The 22,296-nt window shown below is 30.6% G+C and overlaps 1 protein-coding gene across 2 annotated transcripts; it reads right to left on the bottom strand.

Annotated features, from left to right (window-relative positions):
* Positions 1 to 514: 514 nt before the first annotated feature.
* On the bottom strand, positions 515 to 16,755 carry LOC131078055 (UDP-glycosyltransferase 85A1). Of its 2 annotated transcripts, none has more exons than XM_058015699.2 (3): positions 16,149 to 16,755; positions 9,763 to 10,328; positions 515 to 1,010 (listed from the first exon to the last, which is right to left on the bottom strand). In XM_058015699.2, exons 1-3 carry the CDS (start codon positions 16,648 to 16,650, stop codon positions 627 to 629), a joined length of 1,452 nt encoding a protein of 483 aa, XP_057871682.2. In that variant the 5' UTR covers positions 16,651 to 16,755; the 3' UTR covers positions 515 to 626. The 2 variants fall into 2 exon arrangements, with proteins under 2 accessions (XP_057871682.2, XP_057871681.2); XM_058015698.2 differs by lacking the exon at positions 16,149 to 16,755 and adding an exon at positions 12,698 to 13,331.
* Positions 16,756 to 22,296: the final 5,541 nt, after the last annotated feature.

Raw genomic sequence — 22,296 nt, 5'->3', positions numbered from 1 at the left:
TATGTAGTTATGACTAAGATTGAATTATGACTAATATGCTAAATACATTTTTTTGTTGTGCAAAGTGGTTATCAAAATGACCTCAAATGATGTCTTTAAATATAATTCATCAGAACATAACTTGAGACCCTTAACATGTAACTCAATAAATTAGAATCATATTCTTATAATTTTGGTTTAAAGAAGCAAAAGATATGAAATTCAAAATTACACACCTAGAACATGGCATTTATTCAATACATTGTATAGAAGTATTAAGGTGATATAAGGGAATACCCTAAGGAATAGGGTCATCCTAATCTCAAGTGATACAAACACATCAAATTAATTAAGGCCAGCTAATATATTAAAAATAATTAGAAGTTAAGATTATTGATTAACCACATCCATATAAAATAGTATAAAATGAATGTTCATAAAGGTTCAAAACATGCAACTTATTTCTCTAAAATAATGTAACGAACTAAAAATGTAAAGCATCTCATGTGAAATAATAAATCGTTCATATTAATGCCAGTATGAAAAGATTCCAACTTAAAAAAATTACTACTAGGTAACTCTTGCAATCAACATATTGAGTTATTAAAAATATACTATAGAGAATAAATGTCATTATTTCAATAAGTTCACACTTTAGATTTGGCTAGTTTTATCATGTCTTCTACAAAGGTGTTTAAATTTGCATGAGAAGTCCCTCCTTCCATCACTGCATTGGTTGCAGCCTCCTTCAACTTCAGAATATTTTCTCGCAACTTCCTTCCAACACAACCTTTCATCAAACTTTTAATTGTACTCTCTACTATCTCTTTTGTCACCATTTTGTATTCATCTGAATCAACACCTTCCAAATCCAAGCCAACCTTCCATACATCTTTGGAAAATCTACAATTAACAAATTGATCGGAAAAATAAGGCCATCCAATCATAGGAACTCCCATATTGATGGCCTCCATGGTAGAATTCCACCCATTATGTGTAAAAAATCCTCCCACAGATGGGTGGGAAAGAACCTACAAGCATAACAAAAATCAATTTAAAATGTTTCTTAAAAGTTATACTAGTTTAATATTAGAATAGTTTACAAAATTCTTATTATACAAGTATTGAGTAGAGGTCAATGAAATTTTGAAATCATATCACATTATAAAGAAAATGACCAACACTAATCTAATTATTACATTTGAATAACTATAAAATGATGTGTATTTTTTTTATTTTTTTTCAAAATGATGTAAACTAATCAAATGTGTATTTTTTAGTATTTTTTATGTTTTTAATAAAAATAATAAATTTATTTGAATATACGTTTTTTGTATAAATATTTATATAATTTAATTGTTGATAAAATAATGAAAGGTGAAGTTAAGTGGGGAAATCATTCTTTATATAGTAGATTTTTATTTTATTCCTTCAATTATTTTGTCTATTCATAACTTCAAATTTTGGTGCATGGATTAATTTTTTTCATTTTGATAATTATACATTTTACAATAAATTTTAAAATTTGTACATATTAAAAACACGTATATTTCAATGGGACATCACTTTTTCCATAAATTTTTATTCAAAATAGAAAAAAATTATATATCATTTTTACATGGAATTTATTCTCTAGTACATCATATTATTTCAAATTTTTAATAAGCATGGTAATTTTTTCTTGACAAAACAATCAAACTTATATTTTCGTATTGCTAGACATGGTCTTGAATCTTCCTATTAAGCATAGACTTAGGATCAAACCCTCTATTTCTATTTATGAAATATTTATATTTATTTAGATATATATTATATAAGGAATACGAAACTGATCATGTTTACCACATTAGTTTACATATGAAGATGAAATAAAAGACGATAAGGCTAGAAGACTTTGAAAAATTCCTTAAACATGTTACCAATTAGTTTTATATTGCAACTATAAATATGGAGTGCACAAAATTTGGACCATTATGATAATTCAAATGACTAAGGCCAATAATATCATCATTTGATGTTGGAAGAGTATGATGCCTCAATAGTGACTATGCACATGAGAGAATAATGGAATATGATTAAACATACCATCATCACAAGAGTTATCATTATTTAAAAATCTATAATAAATATTGATAGTATTCACATGAGGTGTATAGGAATGATCATCATAAAATATGATAGCATATCAATATTTAGCAAGGCTCTATGGATGTAGAATCATGATGACATGTAGAAGTTTAATATCATGATAAGGTGCAACAAGTTACAAGATGCGATTTAAGTTTCATGGTTGAGATAAGGAAAAGTTCATCTCAATGAGAATTTAGGGGATGTAATCAAATTACCTAAGATTTTCATAGTATAAGAACTAAATTCAATTTTTATAGGAAAAATATATAACAAACGGGGTATTATATCCTAGCAGGAAAAGTACATCAACATAATATGCATACATAAGAATGCCACTAATAACTTTCTACTAGGCAATGCCTAAATAATGATGAATCGGCCATTGCATTTCATTAGATCCAAGACAAATATGCCATAATTATATTGTATATAACCTACTATTGGGGAAAGATGAGGAAATAATTGCATGGTATTCATAGCCATGCCTTAGCTCAAAATAATAATCATTTGCCTTCAACATGAAATCGTATCACAATGTGAATTGGTTTGGTAGGATCAAACTCTTATTTCTATAAATCACTTGAGGCTCCTCTTGTAAGAAATATACATGTATCTAGATATATATTAATGAGGATTTATTTGATCATTTGTCACAATATTTTACACATGAATACCAAACTAGTGGTGATAAGGCTAGGAAGTTGGAACTCCTTAAAGAATGTACCAATAATATTGACAATTAGACTCTAGTCATTCCCTCAATTCTACTAGATGATTTGCATAATACATGATAATGTAAAAATTATATGTAATAATGATTATTAAAAATATAGGGTTGAATGTTAGAAGATGATGGATACCTAACATAAGGGGAATGTAATGGTCATGCAATTTTCATGGAGACCTAAATTTAGACCCTAATTCCCTATGTTAAATATATTGGTATTGAGTAAGATCTATTCATTCATTTCATCACTAAGGGTAGGATACAAAATTTATTAGGTGCATAATTGATACGAAAGTGTAGTCATGGAAACAATTAAGATTTAGGAAATGATCATATAAAACTATAAATGCCATGGGCTATCATCATTCTTGAAGAATCCAATGATGGTTTCACTTCAAATTTGACTATTTTAAATTTTTTATCAATCTACATGTAAAAGAAATTGACTTCCCCGCCTGTCATTCTACTCAATCTCATAAAGGGACCTAATAAGTGTAATATGCATGAGCTATCCCAATCAAATGGAATAAAATATGGTAATTTTTTTTTATCTCAATTTAAAATAGGGATAATTTAGAGTGAAGAAGCATAATTAGAAGAGGGGGCCATTGAAGTTCCCTTAAAATGTAATTATCTAATATGAGAGTACCAAAATGAGGGAGAATAGAGGTCACACTATCAATATCAAAAGATTGTGTGGGTCAATCTCTCTCTCACGGTTGCACAACACTCAATCATGGCCTTTCCTCTTCAAATGCGATAGATGTTTTGGTTGCAAGTTGTTTCTAAGAGTTGTAGGGTTCATTATCAACTCCAACATAGTATTAAAACACTAGATTTGTAACTTCCAATTAAAATTCAAAAAGATCTATCCTTAAGGGAAAATTGGTTTCACTCCACTATCATTAGATCCAAAATAACAAAAAATACTAAGAATGTCTTTCAAATTATCAAAAATGGAAAAATTGAAAAGAGAACTCAAAAATTAGGTTGTCAAGCATCTCACATAAGAATCTATACATACGAACCATCATATGACCCCATGCTAACACAAGGATTTTATTAATGCTCTTGGTACAACATGTAGGTTAGAGTTTTAATTTGTTTTCTAGAAAAAAAATTAAAAAAAATGATTTGAAATTTTTTTTAAAAAGGGATATTGAAAAAAAAGTAAGAAAAGTTTTCCGGGGTACTTTTCATACCCTATGTTGTCATATCATACCAGTGGTGGTATTTTCAAAGAAATGACATTTGTTTTAAGAAAATATGGTATCTTTATTTTTAGCAAGGACCCCATTATTGTCAACACCGTTGTTTATGACACTAATGGTAAACCCAAACCACCACTGAGGACAACTTCCATTGTCACTTGGCACCTTCCAATGCTTGGTGGTAATTTCCTTACCAATAGTATCTTTGTTGTTAGCCAATTTGTTTTACCAATGCTTAAATTGCCAACAGACCCACCAAACACAAAATATTCATGGATTTTTTTTGAATATTTCATCTATTTATGCAACCATCAATGCATTTTAAGTGAATATTCTTACATTAAAAAAAATATTAATTTTGGTCTAAGAATATTCCAATAGAATCTTCAATTTCAGGTGACCATATTTTGTTGTCTATCAAAAAGGAGAATATTCTAGCCATAGACAATATATTTTGCTATCGATGTTGATTTGATGTTAATAATGGTACCCTACATGGGTTCCCTTGCCCTAATCTAGTCTAGAAAGGGGATTTTTTTCTTTTTATTATATCTTAAGCATAAAATGTTGAAATTGGGAAAAAAAATATTGTCATAAAGTTGGTTCCAAGAAATATCTATTAGTGTTAATCTCATAAATAGATTCTTTTTGCTGGTACAACTTATTCTCAGTCAAATTTAGGACATCAAATTTTTCTTCTGAGCTCATAAGTTTTCACCAAATCTTCATTTTTCATGATTCTTGTGGCATTGAAGAGTTATTTTAGAGATCTTTAGTTCCACCCATATTTTTTTCCAAAATATACCCTAAGTACATTTTATTTAGTTTTTTTTCACATTCTAGTCAAGTTTTTGGCACATGGAAAGGATCAATTGTATAAGATGATTTTATTTAATCTAGTTTACATGCATTCAGGTTATTGATATCTAATGTTTAATTTGAAGAGATATCTTGGGTATTCTTGTTAATCCTTATGTTGTCATCCAAAAAAAGGATGATTTTGAGTGTTGGAAAATTACATCCTAACACATCTTAAGTGGCTTAATATTTTTCCTTGTTTGTATGGACTCAAATATAAACCATCGGCATCACCATCTTAGATAGAATTATTAATCATGTTGTATGAGTATTTTTTTCTAGTGTGATGCTCACACTATGTGTGTTGTATTAGACATTGGTTGTCCCTACACACTTTGGACTAGAATTTGGGAGATCCATGGAGATCCTCATATATCTCAATTCCAAGAGGATACTACTATAGATTGTCTCATTCCCCTTGATCATGTAGTTGCATACCATTTGATTATGATACTTTAGAGCAGTTTGAGTATATCACAAGTCTTATACATGTCAATGATTCAAAGACTTGTCTTCTTGTTAGACACTTCTCACATTGAGACCTAATCCCCATATTTTGTTATTTTTTATTAGCTTGGCCTTGCCACATATTTGGCCCCTACCCATTCAATATAGTAGAACATTTATCTTCCTCAAAACACAACTACTTATGATTCATTATTTGTAGATATATCATTTTCTTTTTAGAGACTCAGATTGCATATTTGGATGATTATTTTGAGTAGATTAATATTGCCTTTGTGAACAACCACATCATTGTTATTAGACCAATCTCATCATATCCTCTGGAGAATGTTCTAAATTATTATTTGTAGGATTTTGGATTGATAACATCTCCTTTCAACATGAGGACATCTAAGAAATTTTCAAAGGCACACATCATTTGGATTTGGATTCCCTATTCATCATGTTTGTGGGAATGGATTCTCCAATCACCAATGGATTTGTTTCTTCCCAAGGCGATAAATTTTGTTTATAGATATAAGATCATATTTTTCGTAGACTTTCATCATTGACAATGGAACTACTTCATCCTCATTTTATCTTGCTATGGGGGGACATCTATTATATTTATGTGATAGAAGAAAACCTTGGAGGATTGTTTCAATTTCTCCTTCTATCCTTCCCCCACTAGTGCATTTATTTCTTTTATTCTTTTAGAGAGAAGTTATTCTTGTGTGGTTTTCTCATTTTCTTTAGTTATGATAGATCTTTTTTTTTTGTATATTATGGGTACCTCATCAAGCCTTATAGTGAGAAATCATCCATGCATCCTATTGTAGTTATCATTAGGTTTCCATCTTCTCTGTAAGTTAATATTAAGGGGTGTTGAATAAACTAGACTTGTAATCACCTTACTATTAATAAATCAGTCAATTAATTACTTAAGACCCCTAATAATTTACTGCACTAAAGAAACTTAGGAGTTCTTTTCTATTATTATATTGAGTTATATTTAAGCAATGCCATTCTTTTCTAGATTATTATTATATTGTTCTTTTCTATTGTTATAGTTAGTTTTTCAATTATTTGTAAATTATCATGTAAATATTATAGAATTATTATTGTACACTATTATACATTGTAATAAAATAATCATTTTGATATGAATAATATAAAGTTGAAATTACAATCAAAAAATAATTTTCTATAATTTTTCTAATATATTTGTATTCAATATAATTAAGAGCTACTATCTATTGTTTTTATTTGTTTTCAATTATTGATGGTATCTCTATTAATTGATTGAATTTTTTACTCTTTCTATTCAAGTTTATCAAAACTATCATTACTCTATTTGTAATATCCAACTAAACATGGGCATTGCACAGGGGCTTCACTTAGTAAACCGAGGTTATATCGCATGCGTTCATGGCATACTATAGAATCCCCCTATTTTCAAAAATATTGCCCTAAACTTCATTTTTGTTACCCCCTCCCAATACACAACTTGAATTAAAAGCCCCCCTATTTTCACGAGATATTGTATTTTTTTATAGCCCGCATTAAAAAACCCTCTATTTTCACCGATAAGCAATATATTGTACCCTCATTTTTGGGATATTAAATCCCCCAATATGAATGCAAGTGATATAATATTGCGTAGCTAATGAAGTCCCCGTGGGGCATTGATACAAACAAGACAAGTTTTAAATAAGATTCATAAATGTAATGAAGACGACATAATGAAGCATTGGTAGGATGGAAGGAACTTAGTTGTTTGAGAGATAAAAACTTCAATTGAAGGATAGGAAAAAATCAATGAAAAAAATTCAATTGGAGAGAAATCTTGTTGGAACCAATATTTATGGAGAGAGTTACTTTAGAGGATGTCATGTAAGTGGGGAAAATAGGAGTGCAAACATCCATAAAAGCATTAAGGATAGATAAATTTCCTCAAAATGGAAGGGCATTACTTTTCATGTCTTTGTGAAGGTATGGCATTCCTCCTTGATGCAATTAATGTTAGTTTATATAGTGAATTTAACAAACTAGTTACCACATAGCACACCTAGAGAGAGTCTTATTCACATTTATTAAGTATCCACCTAGGGACTTTTAGAATTTTTGTCTCGCCTCATGTAGTTGACACACATGTCCTCACTATGATAGACACTAATTGTACAGGCACTTGCCACTTTTTGTGTGAGGGTTTAGGGAATGGCTTGAAGGTTCAAGATTGTTCCTAAGCATAGTCATCCCTCTCTTTTTAATTTACTTCATCTAGAAGTTGGAATTTATATCAAATGACTATAAACTCTTCATTCTAATTAATACATGTCTCCATTATATATCTTTAAGAGCCAATAAAAGGAAATCTTTGGTTAGCAATCTCAACTTCTTTGAGGTTTTTGATGTTTGATTATCTAAAATATACTTCAATCTTGGATTAACTTTTTGAGTCAATGTCATTGTGGTTTGTTTTGGTGGGAATTTGTAGGAGGGCCTCTAAAATTGTTTAAAATAGAATTATAATCTTTTTGTTGAACACTAAAGATTTATTTCTTGGCATAATGATAAGTGCAAGAAGAAGTAGGCTAGTCTTGAGATGCTAGAGAGGAACTTTATTCTTCCAAGAATTTAGGGCATGATGAACTTGCCTGAGACATGGCTATGAATAAGTTAATGAAACCTATTAATTTTGTATTTAACAATGATGTTATATTAAGCCATTCTAATATAATGGTATAAAAACTCTTATTAGGTATGGATGACTTTACTACTATTAATAGGTACTACGATTTTTATCGAGATCACGACAAATTTATAGATAGCCACCTTACCTAATTGTAGTCCGTTAATGCTAAGTATTACTAAATATGTTAGGGTGTCTTGCCTTTATATATATGTATGATGGATAAATGTGTGCTAAGATTTATGATTCATATAATACACAAAAAATAAATGTCCTCAAAAGGAGGATATTGTTTAGTATTACTACAATGGGTTTAATTTATGTTCAATAATTAATGTGTTTCTAAATGATAGTTGAATGAAGTGAATAGACTTTCATTACTTTATGAGTTTGTATTAGTTTATATGTGTGTACAAATAGAGGTCAAATCATTTGAGTTCAATGTGTTATTTGTGTGATGGAATTTGAGCCCAAGACCTATAGGATCATTGTGTAGTTTAATGGATGCATTTTGAGTAATATAATCAAATTAACTAGTTTTGAGTGTAAACCCTTTTAATAGAACATTTTAGATCAACATTCTAGTACTTTCTAAATGTTTCAATACTAAACCAAGATTGATATGGTAACTAGATTCTTGGCATCACATCTAGAGTTGAGAAAGGAACTCTACAAGGGAATAGGTAGAGGATGATATTTCTCTTAGCATAAATTGTCCCACTCATCCTGAGGTGATCACCAAAATTGTAAAACCTATGACTTTCTTATAGATCAAATTATTTTTGTTCTAACATAAGTGTTAGGAGGTATCTTTTACTAAAATAAATATTTGGCCACATCATACCGTTAAGCTAGATTTCACTAGTAGCATACAAGTGACAAGTGTCAAGAGCTATCCAATTTCATAGGATTAGTCAACTTTCACTAATAGGATGCAAATGATTGATGCTAGGGACTACCTATCTCAAGGCAGTATTGACATGGGTGTATTAGAAGGAATATGTGTTCCTTTTGTGTTATGTCTATCAAAATTATGATTCTCTAGGTTTTTATTGTTAAATCAAGCTTAGTGATTGATAGTAGAGGCACTAGTCTTAGGTGAGGTAAAGCTATATGACATCCCAATTATATTTGTTTAGTTATATGATGAATCAAAGGCTTAGTATGATATGAAAATCATATTAATGGCCTTATGTGATGTATGTTGTTACACTTGCAACCTCATTAATCTCAATGATTGATAGTAGAGACACTAGGTGAGATAAAGCTATATGGCATCATAATTTTATTAACAATTTATATGAAAAATCAGAAGCTTAGTACGATATGAAAATCATATTAGTCACCTTATGTGATGCATGTTGTTACACTTGTGAACTTATATGGTATTCTTTTCTTGTCATCACAATTGTCATTAACCTTGGAAAAATGGATGAGAACTATAATATAGTATGAGATGCACCAACATTCTTCTTACATCCACTTGTGAACTTATATGGTATTCTTTTCTTGTCATCACAGTTCTCATTAACCTTGGAAAAATGGATGAGAACTATAATATAGTATGAGATGCACCAAAATTCTTCTTTCTAACTTAGGTGTACTTAAAAGATTAGATGTTAGTGAACTAGGTAAAGGGGAAGACCTCTACATTAAGATTGTGTATACATTATGTATGCATGAACCAGTCACAGACAATAATAACACATAAAACTCCTTACCTCCAACTGCTTCGTCCAATTAACAATCAAGGCTCGATCCTTGGTTCGATCGATGAAGCCCTCTGGTAAAACCACGGATTTGCCTTGTGCCATATCTGATCTGAGCACCCACAGGAACGGGTATCCACAAGCCTCTAGTCCAAGAGCCAGTTCATGCAATTGCTTTTCAGATTTTACAGCAATGCTATCGAAGGAAACATATAACACAGACCCCTGCGCTTGGGCGTCTAGCCATTGGAGGCAGGTTTTATCCTCTTCCCACATGCTGTACATGGAATTCCTACCCTGTAAGAAGTTTGGAAGATAAACAGGGCCTATTGCCAGAGCAGGGCATCCATTAATGCTGAGACCCATTTGTGCTTCTTTGCCTCCTTCTAGCTCATCAAATGTGTTCACTAGTATGTAATCTGCTATCTTTTGGATGCGAGATTCATGGAGAAAGGCTCCGTAAATGAGCTCAGAGATGTGTTGTTCTCTGTAGAAGGATGGTAAGTCTGTTGGCCTTATAGGTGGGAGTTTTCCAGGAAGACATGTAATTAGTTTCTCCTTGGATTTCAAGTCCTCCTCTACAATAACAATGCAAAAAAATATTAGAAAAGATCATGACATCGAAGTCAGTTCTATAAAAGCAATCAGATTCAATAATCTATCATGAAGAATTATTTATGATAGATTGTAGATTGTTGAATGTGATTGCAAGTAAATATAGAATATAAATTATTTATATTGAATGTGATTTGAAATATAGAATATAAAATATACATAATTTTTAATCTCTTAAATGACATGGAAATCCATAATAGAAAAGCAAACCTTACATACACCCTGTTTTGAAACAACTCTTGTTTGAAGTACTGAAACAAATGTATTCACTCAAAAGACAAAAGAAAAAAAAAAAGGTTATGCCAGAATGCATCAAACATGAATATCAATCTCTATCAGACATTGGAATTAAAGAAAAGACTACTAATGTTAATTCTATTTCTGTAAACTTACAATGCTGCTGTATACATCAATTTCTCTATATATTTTTCATAATACACTACAGAAGCTCTGTAATAAGAAAAAAATAATGCAGAGATAGATATTGTAATTGATATAGAGAATGATTTTAAATATAGAATTTGAAAGTCAATATTTTTGACACAGATTTATTAGGAGTAGACAGGTGTGAAGACACAAATGTAAATAGATCAAGTTTTAATAAAAATAAAAATATTAGAAAAAAATTTAAAATTTTTATTTTTTGGCATTCTTTTATATTCTAATGATGGATCAAGGAGTATGATCCAGAATATTGATACAAACAAAATCTCATACAATGAATTCAAAAATAAGACAATAATCTAAAAAATTGTTCAAAATGATTTCCTTTTTAAACAGAAAATCTGATTTAATTTGTGAGGGTTAGTAAATTTTGAAATGAGCATTAGTTCACAAAATCAATTTTTAAAGATGTGACAATTAGTCCAATACTCTCCTGGTACATAATTCTGAAATATTGAATCTCTACTAGACTTTGATGCCACATGTAGATTGCCCATAAATCCCCTCCTATCTAACTGTTTTCAGAGGATTCAAACTTCATTTTTAGATGTCTCTTTTTTCGTTTTTTTGTTAAAAGGCTGTATCACTCTATGTACAATCTCCCCTTCTCTGTATGACAGATTCTGAAAATTCAAGATTATTATTAGTGCATTTTCTGTGTTAATTGAACAATTTTGTTTTTTGGGGATTTAATTTTTTCTGTTTCTTGTAAGTTGTTTGTGTGGATATTTCAAACTTTTCAAAATTTTATCTGAATATTTCAAATGTGTCTAAATTTTTTATAGCTGCTTACTTATCAATGATTTCCAGTTCATGAGATCAAATACAATGCTACATCAGCATGCTTTTTTGTTGAAGTCTCCAAAATGATCCTAAAAAAAGTAAGACCCATAATTATATTTTAAGTCATGTTTATTGGTGCACAAATGTGACATCACATAATTGATTGCTTTTTAAGATTTATTGAAATCTTTTTGAAGATGAATATTGACATGACACTTTTTATACTCCTCTTAATTATACCCAACTATCTTTCTGAAATTGAACCCCACTCTACCGTGAACTCCTCTCCTATTTAGGGGAAAGGACCCAGTAGTTGAGCATGTACCAATTGTTGTGAAGGTTGTTGATACTTTTTGTTCCAAAAACAGAACAAATAAAACTTATTGTTTGAAACAAAAAATATCATTTTTTGTTAGGAAATGTACCAACAGTTGTTAGGAAATGTACCAATAGTTGTTAAGAAATGTACTAATATTGTAAAAAGTAACCAATCGGGTGATGCCAAGTTAGCTGCACAACTATTGGGGTCTCTTTTGCACGCCTATTGGTCTCTTTTTTTGGGGGGCTGTTTTGGACACCTTGGCAAAAGCCATGCTGAAGTGGCATCATATTTGATGATGTGACCCTGAAACCTTAGTTATACGCAGGGGACTTGCCAAGTAAGCTATTGTAAAAAAATCGAAGAGATTTGAAATTTCCAAGTAAGATTTTGAGAAGCGCGAAGTTAGGGTGCACAACTACTAAGTCCTTTCCCCTACATTCAGTCAACTCAGAGAACAGCGAGTGTACCATAGGTTGCTTATTTTGCTGAATATAAAATGCTTGAACTGTTTTTACTGCTCTATTAATTGGTTAACAGAACAGTGAGAGAGTTTTGAAATATTCAATAAGCCTGTTGTCATTTTTAGGCTGATCTGAACAGATATAACATTGAAACTGGATGGGACATCAATAGCATCTCTTTTTACCATATAAACAACTGAAATTGAAGTATGGACACAAGAATTTAGGCACTTACACTAAGTTCTAGATAGCTCAAATTGCTAATCACAGCTATTTTTAGAATGACAAATAACAGTCTTCACGGATTGTAGAAATCTGTTACCTTTGACAGGGATATAGCCTTGAGAAAGAAGGAAGTTAGCGTTTGTCTGAATAATGGCATATGCAGTACAAGTAGTCCAGAAGAGAACTCTGGGTACCCCAATATTTTTAGCTACCTCTGCTGTGCAGGATAAAAAGCTATCCGAAATAATGCAAGTGACTGGCGGTACAGATTTATCTGCTGCCATTAAAACAGTTTCCAAAGTAGGGCCCAAACTTTGCAGCGCAAGGAAAACCTCACCAATATCGGAAGTTCGGCCCTTTTCCGGCTTGAAGCCGTCTGGGATAGTTAAAAACCGGAATTTGAAGCCCCTTTCTTGAAACTCACGGTCACGTGCAGCTGCATCTTTGGAAGCTGCTTCTAAAAGGCGCTGATCCGTCCATTCAGTTGTAACAAAGGTTATGAAAAATCCTCGCATGGCCAGCAGCTCTGCAAAATTCATCAGTGGATTGACATGGCCTTGTCCAGGACATGACACGATTACTGCGTGCAAAACAGGCATCATTTATTCCCCTTCAATACGCATTTTGAGGCCCTTGTCTTCAAGCCAGAGCACTAAAAGAATCCAGAGCATGATATACTGAGTGACAAACCCAGAAGTTATGGACCCATGCATTAACCTGATCCTTGATGGTCCCTTGTAGGCCACTCTTATCTAATCACAGGTTTAGTAAGACTAACTAGTCGGGTTGAAAATTCAGAAATCTCTGTAACTTTTTTGTACTTTCTGTCTCTTAAAAGTTTTATGAGATTTGAGCATCTAGTTGGATTTACAGTATAATAGTTGTTTTTGTTTTCTAGATAAAAAAGTTACTTATAATATTTTATTATTTATTTAGGTGAGTATTTAACATTACAGTCAATTAAATTGCAGGTTTGTTCAAATAAAGATTAGGGTTTGATTTTTTGGGCTGTAGTTATTTTGGCTTCAAAAACGTTCTATTGTATATCGATAACTTTCGTGTTATATTATAGTGGGGGATAGCAGCGGCAGTGCTTCTATTGAACCCTGCAACCATTTTGTATCTATTCTACAATTTTTGTGTCCACATAATACAAAAGTTATCGATCGTACAATGGCATGGTTTTGGAGCCATATTAGGCGCGTCTGATCCTTTGTTCGACCCTTTAAGCCCTCAGGTAAATCAAGAGGCTTGCCTTATCTGATCTGAGGACCCACAAGCCTCTAATCCATGAGCCAGCTGATGTAATTGCCTTTTAAATTTTATAGCAATGCTACCAAAGGAAACATATAACACAAACCCCTGAGCTTGAGCTTCTAGCCATTGGAGGCAAGTTTTATCCTCTACCCACATGTTGTACATGTAATTCCTACCCTCTAAGAAATTTGGAAGATATAGAGGGCCTATTATGACATGAAGCTCTCGTCAATTGAGTCAGGAGTTCTATTATTACATAAAGCTCCTGTTAATTGAACCACATCTCCAATCTAAATTGTAATTAACTATATTGATTGTTTATCTCTTAAATGACATGAGAATCAATGATAGCAAATTGGATCTTGCATACACCGTCCTTTGCTCTATTTTTAGATTGAAACAACTTTGTTCTAAATACTAAAACAAATGTATCCACCCCACATCTATTTCTCTATATTTTGTCATAATACATTATTGTTTTCTATATATCACAATACAAAGCTCCTAACTACATGTGTGCATGTGAAGTGAATTTCTACTAACGTTAAAGTCATCTAGAGACTTTGATATCACATGTAGATTGTCAATAAACCCCCTCCTACCTAACTGTTTTTAAAGATGTGGTAGTTAGTTCAATACTCCCCTAATACATAATTTTGAATTAATGAACCTGTATTAGACTCTAATAGGGGAAGAGCACCAATAGATAACATAGTTCCAATAACTATCACCTTATTGTCATGTTGACCCCCCAATAGCTGTCATAGTGAAAACACCATTAATAAATTTGTTTTTTACCAATAGCCGATCATTTTTTGTAATTTTTTGTTCATAATTGGCCCATTTGTGCACCACTGTTGGAACATTTGTGCACCACTATTGGGACATTTGTCAACAAGTACTAGCGATTTTGAGTTGACGGTTACTGGAACATCTTTAGTTCGGTAAAACTAATTCCACAATGTGCATCATTACTATCCAAAAGCCAAATCAATAGCTATAAGCAGTTAAATCGCATATGAAAACAACTGAAAAAAAAAATCAAAATCTGATGTACTATTTAAGATCTATGGGTGCGCGAAGTTAGCTACGACGGCTACTGGTGCTATTCCCCTACATGTAGATTGCCCATACACCTCCTCTTATCTAACCGTTTCTAGAGACTTCAAACTTTATTTTTAGATGGCTCTTCTTTTTCAGGATTTGTTATAAATGTTGTATTGTTCTATATATAATTGCCCTTTCCCTGTTCCGATATGACATATTCAGAACAATCAAGATTATTAAAAGCATTTTCTGCACATGTTGACGGTACAGTTTTGTTTAATGGGGATTTAACTTTTTCTGTCTAGTGTATTGAATGTGAAATGTTGTGGATACTCCCTGACTTCCAAAATTTTATGTGCATATTTCAAATGATTTAATTTTGTGAGCTGCTTACTTGTCAAGTTTCTTGCTTTAAAAAATTGATTTCGAGTATATATGGTCAAATATGATGCCACATCAGCATGCTTTTTTGTTGAGGTGTTTAAAATGATCTTCCAAAAAAGTAAGACCCATAGTTGTGCTCTAAGTCATGTTTATTGGTTCACAGATGCGTCATCACATAATTAATTGCTTTTTTAGATTTATCAAAATCTTTTTGAAAATAAGTATTAACATGAAACTTTTTTTATTCCACTAAAGAACTAATTTTACCTAACTACCATGACACTATTAAACCCTACTCCATTATGAACCCTGTTTTCTTTAGTAGACTCAAGGAAACACTGAGTGTGCTGTAGGGTTGCTGATTCTGCTGTATACTAAATGCTTTTAAGTGTTTTTACTGCTCTATTAACTGATTGATAGAACAGTTAAAGAGTTTTGAAATCTTCAATAAGGCTCTTTGACATTTTTAGGCTGATCTGAACAGACATAACATCGAAACTGGATGGGACATTAATAGCATCTCTTTTTAACCATATAAACAAGTGAAATTTAAGCACTGCTGTGGGATGTACAACCAACCAACCATAAAACTGGGTTCAGAACACTGGGTGACTAATACAAACAGTCTATGGATCTTCCACACAAAAATTTATACATTTACACTAAGTTCTAGATAGTTCAAATTGTTTATAAAAAATATAAAACTTAATTTCATTTAATATCTGTTGCGCATCAGAAAACAACACAAAATAAGATGCAATTGTCACTGCTGTGTGTGAGAATTCAAAATCAGTAATGACATTATGAATTGTGAAAATCTGTGAAAATCTGATAGCATTAAGATGTGATTATAAAAGTACCTTTGACAGGAATATAGCCTTGAGAAAGGAGGAAGTTAGCGTTTGTCTGAATCATGGCATATGCAGTACAAGTAGTCCAGAAGATAACTCTGGGTACCCCAAGATTTTTAGCTACCTCTGCTGTGCAGGATAAAAAGCTATCCGAAATAATGCAAGTGATTGGTGGTACAGATTCATCTGCTGTAGTTAACACACTTTCCAAAGCTGGGCCCAATCTTTGCAGCGCAAGGAAAAGCTCACCAAGCTCGGAAGTTCGACCATGTTCCGGCGGTAAGCCGTCTGAGATAGTTAAAAATCGAAATTTGAAGCGCCTTTCTTGAATCTCACGGTCACGTGTAGCTGCATCTTTGGAAGCTGCTTTTAAAAGCCGCTGATCCATCCATTCAGTAGTAACAAAAGTTATGAAAAATCCTCGCATGGCCAGCAGCTCTGCAAAATTCATCAGTGGATTGACATGGCCTTGTGCAGGATATGACACGATTACTGCGTGCAAAACAGGCATCGTTTTCGTTCCTTCTCCCTGAGTAGTCGTTATGAGGCCCCTGTTTTCAAACCAGAGCACTAAAAGATGCAGAGCACAATATACTGAGTGACAAACCCAGAAGTTGCAGACCCATTTATTAACCCGATCCTTGATGGTTTCCTGTTGACCATGCTTATCTAACCCCAGGTATCAGTAAACCCAACTAGTCGGGTTGAAAATTCAGACATCTTTGTTAATTTTTTTATACTTCCTGTTGCTCAAAGTTTTATGAGATTTGACCATCAAGTTAGATTTACAGTATAATAATCTCTTGGTTTTTATATAAAAAATTGGTTAAAATATTTTATTGGTTCATTTCGGTGAGCAACTAACATCACAGTCAATTAAAAATTGTGATTTTAGTTAGAAGTCATTGTAAAACTTCTTTTTTTTAAATGCACATTCGAAAATGAGTGGAGGAGATTTTAGAACAGAATTCAAATCATTGTCATCTGATTAGGAAGCACTCAGCAGTATAATATTCAACTTATAAGATTGCTTAAATTAAAGAGATTAGGTTTTGACAGATTATAATAATTAACATATAATATTTCAGAATTCAAATGTGCGAATTTTGTTTCGCTGTGATTCATCATCAAGATGATAAAGAGTTGAAGAAGAAGAAAAATTGATGGAATGTTTGATTGATGGTCAAGATTCATTAAAGATTGTAGTTGGCCGAGGTTGAAAGAGATGCCTCATAATCTATAATGAATAGCACATGACATGTCTGACATTTCTGAGTTCAAATTTATGAATTTTGTTTTATATCAATATTAAAATATCTATAACTCATCATCAAAATGATAAAAAACTGAAGAAAAATAAAAAATTTATTGATGGCCAGATTCATTAAAGACTGCAGCTGCAGAGCTGAGGTAAGGTTGAAGGAGATGCTGCCACCATTTTTGGACTCATGGCTGAATAGGAATTAATTTCTCACATGGGAAAACTTGATTTCCTTACGTCGAGGCAGGTTGTAGTGATTTTTTACTTCAAATCTCGAATATCAAAAACTTCAGATCAAAGCTGTATCAAAGTTCTTTTTCTTGGTTGTTTTGAAAATGTGTTTATTTTTACAGAAGCAGTTAAAAAGAGGTCAGACGAGAAGTATGTAGCTGGAACGTGGGTGTAAAAAAGTAATTATAAATTCGAAGAGTAAGTGCTACTGAGATTTAGCAATTATTTTGTGCACAATGATCAATACGTCACCAACACGTGCTCATGTTTAGATTCAAAATCTTTAGTCGGCAAGATAAGATCTGCAATAACCGCCAAAATTTGGTCTGCAATAGCCGATGAATCAACTGTTTAGGCTATTATAACGTAGGCATAGCCCACCTGAGTTTATTTCATTAAAATTTCGGCGATTCCAGTGATTCCCATGCACGTCGGCCAAACTCTCACGCGAGTCCATTTCATTGGTTAAAAGTAGGGTTGCCGAATAAGAACGAAGGTACTCAGTTTTGCACCTGTCGTTTTTACGGCGTTCCCTAGGTCGGATGTCTTCATTCGCTTAGAACAACTTTTTTAGGTGTGAAAGTAGTAGAAATAAAATTTTAAAATAAAAATTAAATCGCTCTCTGAATTATTTATTAAAAAACTAAACTATTCGGTATGATTTATTCGTTGAATGAACACTTTTTTTATACTTTCTTTTACTTTTTGTAATCATAGATTGTTCTCTTTTTCCTTAGATAATTTAAATATTGATTAAATTTTTAACATGAGGTAGTACAAAATTATATATTAAAAAATATATAATGATTATAACATAAATAATAAATATAGTATATAAATTAATTATATATTATATTTTATTTTTTTATTTAAAATTTTTAAATATTATTTTTCTTTCTAAAATTTTAATAATATTTTTATAACATATTAAAAATATATAAATTTAAACTAAACTATTCGGTATGATTTATTGGTTGAATGAAAATTGTTTTATACTTTCTTTTACTTTTTGTAATCATAGATTATTATTTTTTCCTTATATAATTTAATTTAAATATTAATTATATTTTTAACATGAGGGAGTACAAAATTATATATTAAAAAATATTTAATGATTATAACATAAATAATAAATATAGTATATAAATTAATTATATATTTAAAAATTATCTAAAATATATATTATAATTACATTTATTATTATATATTATATTTTATTTTTTTATTTAAAATTTTTAAATATTATTTTTCTTTCTAAAATTTTAATAATATTTTTATAACATATTAAAAATATATAAATTTAAACTAAACTATTCAGTATGATTTATTGGTTGAATGAAAACTGTTTTATACTTTCTTTTACTTTTTGTAATCATAGATTATTATTTTTTCCTTATATAATTTAATTTAAATATTAATTATATTTTTAACATGAGGTGGTACAAAATTATATATTAAAAAATATTTAATGATTATAACATAAATAATAAATATAGTATATAAATTAATTATATATTTAAAAATTATCTAAAATATATATTATAATTACATTTAGTATTATATATTATATTATATTTTTTTATTTAAAATTTTTAAATATTATTTTTCTTTCTAAAATTTTAATAATATTTTTATAACATATTAAAAATATATAAATTTAAACTAAACTATTCAGTATGATTTATTCGTTGAATGAAAACTGTTTTATACTTTCTTTTACCTTTTCTAATCATAGGATTTTTTTTTCCTTATATAATTTAATTTAAATATTAATTATATTTTTAACATGAGGTAGTACAAAATTATATATTAAAAAATATAATGATTATAACATAAATAATAAATATAGTATATAAATTAATTATATATTTAAAATGGTGCATTACTGTTTTTGCAATTTTTAATAATCGAATGGAGTGAAACTGTTCCTAACCGTTTTGAAAACCAAATCTATATTAATTAATTATTATTTTACATTCTATATTATTTAATTGTTATTTTAAGCCTTAAATAATTGAAAACCAAATGACCATCAAAATAATTGAAAATGTATGATTGTGAGTTGTAGGTGATAAGGAACTGATTATTTTAATTGTATTTAGGTTTAGCTTCAATTAGTAAAAAGATGTGGATGTAGAAAGAAAATCTTGAATAGTGTGAACACCTCTTTAAAAATTGAGAAAGTAAATAGTAGAATTTTAGATAATGAAACATTAGGGGAAGTAATTACATAAGACAGTGTAGTGCTTTTGAAATATAAGGTCTATATTGAACCCATTAATATTGAACCCAATAAAAGTTCAAACCATTTATAAACAAAAGAGTAGTAAAAATGAATATGAAGTCCTAAATTATTTTACCATATATTATTACTATCAATGTTACCATTGCATCTCTATTTGGAAAGCATCAAATGCATTTAAATTAAATAAGACTTAATAAACTTCCTTTAGTTTTAGATAATTGAGGAAAACAGAAAATCGTATGTCCTACAATAATTTTATTTTATAATGTCTCTTTTAAAAATCCACTTCATTCCAAATCTACAATAGAGGAAAGAAGATTGGGCAATCCAATTCATAATGAATATGCAAATAATATTGTAAGATAATAAAAATTAAATAAATTTGAAGATTTATGTTTTTATGTAGATAATTATAGGATTGAATTGTTTTTATTAGTTTTACGTTCTACAATAATTTGATTTAAGTATGTATTTTTTAAATATAATTATTTTTTTATTTGGTTTTTACTTTATTATTTATATAAGAGGCTTAAGAAATTTGATATTATGATGGGAAATTACTCTTTCCTTTTCTAAAAGATAAGTGTGAATAGATTTTATAATTTTAAATAATTGTTGCAAATATTGTATGTAATCAGCCATAGATTTAAGAGTAAAAATTGAACAATGTACAATATATAAAATGTTCGTAAGATGTTTAAATGTACAGATTTTATCTATTTAGAATTAAGATTAATTTTGTCTCACTAACAAAATAAACTAATGTTTTCAATAAATTTTAATAGGTTGATTTATATAGAAATCTGCTCATATGTATTTAACAATCTTATAAAATGATTTCTAAGTTTTATTTTTCATTCATTCCCCTTTTTGGACCATATTGAAGTTTTAAATTTGGACAAGAGATGAAAAAGTTATGATTATTATCTAGAATTAAGTTTGTCTTACTAACAAACCGATGTTCTAAATAAGATTTAGGTTAAGTGCACAAAGATGGCGGTCAAAAAGGGGGGTATAATTGGACATTTTTTTCTTTCTTTCTGAAATCAGGTGAACCTGAACTTGGAGGCGAAATTTGAAAGTCATCCACTCAAGATATCAAGATAATCAAAGAACAAATATTGTAGTACCATGAATCTAGTTTCCAAACTACTAAAATTTTTCAAAATTGGATAAGATTAAGGGGGTCAAATCCTTCGCACATGAAAAACAGACCCTGATTTTTCCTGAAAAACATAACATAGTGTCTGGCATGCACATCAAAAAAGTCATAGTTAGATTTAGTATTTTGACAAATCCTTTGACAAAAAGATAGTTAAGAGTGAGCACTAAAAGATGCTTATTTTTTTGTAATTTTTTGTTGAGTATTTTTTTAAAATGATTTTTTCAATTGAGCACATCCTGAAAATTAGGCACTTGTTCATGTGCGAAGCATAAGTTGCACTAAACAAATTGAAAATACAATTTTTTTTTTTAATTGTAAAGAATCAAGTGCACTACAATAATATATAATTTTTTAAAAATTTGGCTAAGTTTATCAAAAGTTATTTTAAAATGGTGCACCTATGTTTGTGAGAACTATGGAGACACTAGTAAAAGAAATTCAATGATAATAATATGTTATTGTTGTTCAAATTTAAAAAAAAATATATGGTTAGAAAGCTCAGAAGATGGGTGAAAATATGGTGGGAATTTAAGAAATACCCACTTGATGAAGTGTAAACCTGATGATGACAAAGTCGAGAAACCAAGTTGATAAAATAAAACATGTCAAAAAGGAGGGAAATGGAGGGAAATCAAACTTCCAAACTGTAGCTTTGTCATCCAGGCCTATTTCCAAGCCTAAAAAGTCAAAAGCGCGTATGGGGTAATTATGGTGTAAGAAGCGTGTACACTCTATTTTAACTATAAACAACACATACGCGCTATGTTTACTATAAATAGCATGTATGTGCTACGTTTGATTAAATTTTGGGAGTGTGTATAATATGATATTGTATATATATAATATATAATATATATATATATATGTATATAATAATATATAATGTATTAAGTATATATACACACATATAAGTGTATTGTCCCCCCCTCTCAAGCATGTACAAGGTGCCTCTCTTTCTATCCCTCTCTCTCTCTCTTTCTCTCTCTCTCTCTCTCTCCCTCCCTCTCCCTCTCTCCCCCTCTCTCTCTCTCTCCTTCTCTCTCCCTCTCCCTCTCCCTCTCTCTCTCTCCCTCCCTCCCTCTCCATCTCTCCCCTTCTCCCTTCCTCCATACCCCATCTCTCTCTCCCCCTCTCTCTCTCCCTCTCCCTCTCTCTCTTTCCCTCCCTCTCCATCTCTCCCCTTCTCTCTTCCTCCATACCCCATCCCTCTCTCTCTTCTTCTTTCCCTCCCTCCCTTCATACTACACTGCAACTA

This window comes from Cryptomeria japonica, chromosome 8 (assembly GCF_030272615.1).
Source record: "Cryptomeria japonica chromosome 8, Sugi_1.0, whole genome shotgun sequence".
Classification (NCBI taxonomy): domain Eukaryota; kingdom Viridiplantae; phylum Streptophyta; class Pinopsida; order Cupressales; family Cupressaceae; genus Cryptomeria; species Cryptomeria japonica.
This window is presented reverse-complemented; position numbering and strand designations above follow the sequence as displayed.